General features: G+C 47.3%; 1 protein-coding gene across 4 annotated transcripts in view; it reads right to left on the bottom strand.

Moving 5' to 3' along the window:
* Positions 1–552: 552 nt before the first annotated feature.
* The window catches only part of FRMD4A (FERM domain containing 4A), a 263,028-nt gene continuing 257,580 nt past the window's right edge, over positions 553–6,000 (bottom strand). For all 4 annotated transcript variants that reach the window (XM_070755051.1, XM_070755049.1, XM_070755050.1 and 1 more), the window contains 2 exons: positions 5,145–5,244; positions 553–1,713 (listed from right to left, as the gene is read on the bottom strand). In XM_070755051.1, coding sequence (XP_070611152.1) covers positions 1,611–1,713; positions 5,145–5,244 — 203 coding nt within the window. In that variant the 3' untranslated portion in view covers positions 553–1,610. The remainder of the gene's footprint in view (positions 1,714–5,144; positions 5,245–6,000) is intronic.

Here is a 6,000-nt window from a genome sequence, read left to right as displayed (position 1 = left end):
GGTAATGGGTTGCAGCCGATACGGCTGGCATCGAGGTTCCGGTGGCGGAAATTGAGATGTGCATGCATCTCCATGCCCCCGATGCACACAGGCATGTGCACGTGTGAGATTTGGCTTCTGCACATGCGCAGCAAGTGAAATTTCGCACAAGGATGCACTCGCATGCAAGATTTTGACGATGTTTGGCAGGGTTTTTTTTGCATCTGCCCATGCACAGAAACAAAGAAATCTCACGTCAGTGTCCTCGCATGACTTTTTACTTGCTGCGCATGTGCAGAAGCCAAATCTCACGTTGAGGGGCATGGGCGGGCCCATCAGACATGCACGTGCCCGCGACGATCCCGGAGGGCGTACTGATAGTGGCCAGTAAATGGAAACCCCGCCTGGGAGGGACGGTAAATGATTTCGGCCACACTCTCTTCCCCTGGCGAATCACAAACCCCTCGCTTATGATTTAGTGACACATAGCATTCTTTTGAAATCATGTTTCAGAGATTTTGATCTGCCTTCCCTTCATTCATTTGAGATCTTCCCTCGTATGGTGGGGAGGGGTTTTTTTTGGGTGTGTGTGTAACACTGAATATTTTGGGGCCAATTTTCGCTCCATCTGATGACGGTCCTTCCAAGTGATATCATGGTGTGCTCTTGCAATTTTGTTTTGCCCGGGAATGTTGCAAAAGTTACCAAATTTCCCCTTCCTCTTATAACCCGGCCTGCCTTCCCTGTTCTCCCAACAGATCCTGGGTTTATATTCATCTTCCTTTAATGACCCCATAATCCCTGGCGGGGTAGAGTCTGGGCCACTGAATGGAGCTAGCAGAGTGTTTTACTGGCCCACTGCTATTCCCTGTCGCCAGTATGGAGTTTTGTTCAGCAGATATATTCTCATTGTGCCCAGAGAGAGAGAGAGAAGTATCAGTCTCTACCTAGGATTGAACTCTAGGCCACCGCACCACTCTAGCCTGGGTTTATATTCCCTGATCTAAAACAGTTCAAGGTTTGTTGGTTCTCAAAAGGGCGTCACAAAGGCTATTGCTGCGTCTTAAAAATACCCCCCTCCCCGCCGCCATTTTAGAGAAAAGCGAGTCCTTCAGGCAAGTTACCAAAATTTCCAGCGGCCACCACAAATTGCTTTGATGATCTTCTGGCTCGTTTCTGGAGACCAAACGCCGCCAGCTCTCACAAAATGGGTGTTTGCCGCCCTTCTTCACGACCGCTTTGAGTTTTATGTTTCAAATCGGAATTTTTCCGTTCCGCTGTTTCACACCAGAGGAAGTTTTTGCACACTGAAGGACAAGGGTAACCCTGGGAAGGTTTGGGATCGGCCCCCCTTATCATCTCTCCTTGACACCCATTGGAGGGAGGGAGGAGTGTGCAGAACCGGGACTGAGGAATGGTGGGGTTGGGGCTTTTTTTGCACTACTAACACAATTGCTCCTCAGGCAATAATCGTCTTCACTTGTCTGATGGCCAAAAAAGTGCTTTTCGCTTGAAGCTGGTGTCGGGCAGCTGGATAAGGCAAATGAAGAGGCAGTGAGGTGATCTTTCTCCTTCTTCTTCTCCTTCTTCTCCCCTCAAAATGGCATGGTTGCATCTGAAAACAGCTGAGGTCAGACTAGGGTCCCAGGCTTGGCTTTGTCCTGTCCGTACCACTGGACGTCGGAGAGTTCTGGATAAAGGGCAGAATCCAGGTAGCAGCTATCGCTGTAGCTCCTACAAAGAGACGGAAGTTGGCATTAGTCTGTGTCCGTTACGGACGGTCCTCTATTTATGATGGGCCGTTTAGCGACTGTTCTGATCCATCTCCCAAAACACAACAACCCCTCGGAGATGAACTCAAAAGGGGGGGCTTTGGCACAGGTTCGCCTGGACTTCAACTCCCAGAATTCCTAAGCCAAGCATGCTGGGAGTTGAAGTCCACAGGTCCTCAAGGGACCATAGCTCCCACCCCCATGCTGTGGAGCTGTAGCAGGTTCCTACCGCTAGGGTTGACATCCTCGTACTGTTAGCGAGAATGGAACTCTGCACGCGCACAGGCACAGGAAGCAAAATCTTGCAAGGGGACACGGGCGCGAGATTTGGGTTATTTTTTGATTCTGCACATGTGCGGAAGCGAACCCCCCCACCAAACTCTCATGCACATGCACGTCCCTCGCAGGATTTTGCTTCCTGGGCATGTGCGGAAGCAGAATCTCGTTCGGATGCGCGCACGCCAGAAACGCAGAGCTGTGTGTTTAGCACACTGCGAGCAGTAGGAGCAGCAAACCCCGCCTGCTGTAGAGGTTGCTTCAAACTATCTATCCACCAATAATTCCTAGTGCAGTGGTACCTCTACTCAAGAACTTATCTAGATAAGAACCGGGTGTTCAAGATGTTTTTTGCCTCTTCTCAAGAACCATCTTCTACTTAAGAACCCGAGCCTGGAAAAATTTCCCAGGAAATTTGAGAGCGGCACGAAGGCCCGGCCAGTTTCCTACCATTCCCGCTGGGTTTCTCTCTCTGGTGCAGTGTATGGGAATCGCATGCTCCTCTTTGCCGCCTGAGTCCCTCTTTTTTTCCTAAGCCTTAAAGTTTTGGATTTTTTTGATTGGCCCCCCTTCATCTTCTTCCTTTGGCAGCGACTCTCCTCCTCCTCCTCCTCTTCTTCCTCCTCCTTCTCCTCCCACCCAAATTCTGAGCTTTTGTTTCTTTCCTAATGGGTTTGCAGGCATTATTTGCTTTTACATTGATTCCTATGGGGAAAAATTGCTTCTTCTTACAAACTTTTCTACTTAAGAACCTGGTCACGGAACGAATGAAGTTCTTAAGTAGAGGGACCACTATATACACTGCCTGTTATCGAGAGTAGCTGCAATCAGTCCAACCTTTGGGACCAATAGGAGATAATATTTTTAGCTCAGGGTTGGACTTGGTGGGATCCTGCCTGCTTTCCGCACCTGGCGGTCTTCTCGGAGACGTTTCATGACCCAACTAGGCAACACTATCAATGCTAAAGTATGAACATCGTTACCTAGCTTGGAAACGCAACTTCTTGCAAAGAAACCGCCGAGCTGGGAGAAGCGCCAGAGATGGGCGTTAAGAGCAGAAGAGCTGTAGGACTTGCCAGAGGACGGAAAGCAAGGACATCGAAAGAGGCATGCAAGGGGAGAAAATCATGCGTGTCAAGGATGAAGCATGCGTAGATGACTGGTGTTTTCACCATGGGTTTGGTTCACTTCCACCCACTGTTTCACTACCAGCTCCCTTGTGTTGGAGCAAACCCAGAGGACTCTCATTTCTCTTGGTCTCCCGCTATGCGTAACATTTCGCCTGCTATGTTTCTTTCCCCCAATCTTAGGCCACCTTCATTACCGCATGCGCATGTGTATCCAACAGGTGTGTGCACCCCCATCAGCACAAGATTTGGCTTCTGCGCATGCGGAGAAAGTGAAATCTCACACTCAGGCGCATGAGATTTTGCCAATTTTCAATTTCTTTGCTCCCGCGCATGCAGAGGCAAAGAACGCTGAAAACTGGCCGAAATCTCGCAGCGTGAGCATCCTCCCGCAATATTTCTCTTGCTGCGCATACGCAGAAGCCAAATCTCGCGTGGGAACACAATTATAATTTATAAATTCTGGGAGTTGAAGTCCCCCAAGGCTGGCTGGAGAATTGTGGGAGATAAAATTCACCCATACTAGAAATAATTATTTATATATATTTATATATAAATAAATATATTTATAAATTTAGAAATATAATCAATTTTAGTATGGGTGAATTTTATCTCCCAGAATTCTCCAGCCAGCCTTGGGGGACTTCAACTCCCAGAATTCTCCAGCCATCATGGATGAACTTCGTTTCCCAGAATTCCCCAGCCTCCCATGAAGTCTGGGACTTGAACTCTACCCATCTTCAATGGGCCAAAGTTAATAAACTCTCCTCTGACCCAATTCCCTCTCCTCCTCCTCCTCCTCCTCCTCCTCTTCTCCTCGTTGTTGCTGTTGTTCTTCTTCTTCTCCGCCTCTTGTTGTTGTTGAGCAGTCTAATTATCTTCTTCTTCTTCTTCTTCTCTTCCTCCTCCTCCTCCTTTTTTATATATTATATCTTCTCCTTCTCTCCCCCCTCCTCCTCCTTCTCCTCCTCCTCCTTCTTATTATTAAATTTTACTCCATATTAAAAAAAATACTCAGAGAAATGGTGCAAAGCCCGCGACACAAAGAACAAGGGACCACACAACACAGCAGAGATGAAATCTGGGTTTAGAGTCGGAAATAAAACCCCCAAACCCTCACTATACCTCTAATCATCATCAGTACTCGGCTGAGTTGGAGATTGAGACTCATCCATAGCGGGTGAGCTGCCTCTGGCCTCTCTGAGCAAAGCAGAACCAAAGCGGAGAGAGAGAGAGAGAGAGAGAAGGAGGGAGAGAGACAGACGGAAAGGAAGGAAGGAAGGAAGGGGAGAAAGAGCAGATCAGCCTTGTTAAAAGAAAAGCAGGGACACACAACTTCGCAAAGAGCTTATTCACACACCCGTCGTAAAACAAGTTGGGGAATCATTTCAGAAAGAGGAAAAAAGGGAGTTAGTGACGGAGGGAAGTTTGCTTGAAGACGGTTCAGGATGCTGGGAGTTGTGTGGGGGTTTGGAAAAAGGGCATAAGAAGTGGGAAAGAAAATACTTTTTTGGTTTTTTGGCAGTGGAGACAATTGCAAATATTTCTGAACCTCGGTCACTTTTAAGAAGCGTGGACTTTACTCCCAGAATTCCCCAGCTGGGGAATTCTGGGAGTTGAAGTCCACTCTTCTTAACAAGTTCTTAAAAGTTGGAAGTTCACGCTTTTTAAAGTTGAAAGATACTATCCTCGTCTTAACAAAATAGCTCTCCTCCTCTTTAAGAGGTCAGATATTTCCGGGGAGGTTTTTTTTCGCCCCCAGGGGGCAAAATCATGTATTATTATTAGTATTTTTTTCAAAAGCACTCCGCTAATCCAGATCAACTGGAAAAGGTTGAGATCCGCTGGCCCTGCCAGGATCACCAACAGGCGGGGCTTACAACAGGGATCCCACAAGGAGTTGGGCGCCTTATAAATCTAATAGATTAAATTAAATTGAATTAAATCCCTGCCCAGCCCTCGCCCTCCTCCCACGGGACCCCGGACTCACCCAGTTTGCCAGGCTAAGATGTGGTGTGGACAGCTGGGGGTCAAGGCCCCACAATCACTAGGGGTGGTGGTTGAAGTCCTCGGATGGTGAGGTAAGGCAGCTGCAAAAACAAGGGAGACGTCAAGTTGAGGGTCTCCTGTCTGTGAAAGAAGGATCGGTTGACCCAGGTTCTACATAGGAAGCAAGTTCTTTTCTCTCTTTCTTTCTTTCTTTCTCTCTCTCTCTCTCTCTCCTTCCTTCCTTCCCTTCTTTGATCGCGTCATCAAATTTCAAGACGCTTGGCAAAGTGACTCATAGCTATGACAATCGCAGTGTCCCACGACCCCTTTTGTGACCTTCAAGTCAAGACTGGAAAACCTTAACAACTGCACCAATTCACTTAACAACAACAATGTAGCAACCAAAGTCACAAACTGAGATCAGTCACTTAACGGTCTCACTTAGCAACAGAAATTTTGGGCTCAAATACAGTCGTAAGTCAATGACCTTGTATGTATTTATTTGTTAAATTTGTCCTCCACTTATCTTCTCCCCATGGGACAACTCTAGGTCTTTAACAGCAAAAAAAAAAATCCCGCGGTCTTCCAACATGGCGACTTCAAGACTTGTAGACTTCAACTCCCAGAATCCTCCAGCCAGCTCTAGCTGAGAGTTGAAGCTACAGCTGGCTGGAGAATTCTTGGAATTGAAGTCCACAAGTCTTAAAGTCGCCATGTTGGAAGACCTCTGAGGTAAATGGAAGTAAAATAGTAGGACAATAAAGTTTACAGTCACAAAAGGACCACGAGGATAATAAATACGGTACCTCAATACGATAACCAAAATGGCGGATAGGTGGGGAACAGAGAGCAAAGTG

The sequence above is a fragment of the Erythrolamprus reginae genome, chromosome 6, assembly GCF_031021105.1.
Source record: "Erythrolamprus reginae isolate rEryReg1 chromosome 6, rEryReg1.hap1, whole genome shotgun sequence".
In the NCBI taxonomy this organism is placed as follows: Eukaryota; Metazoa; Chordata; class Lepidosauria; order Squamata; family Dipsadidae; genus Erythrolamprus; species Erythrolamprus reginae.
This window is presented reverse-complemented; position numbering and strand designations above follow the sequence as displayed.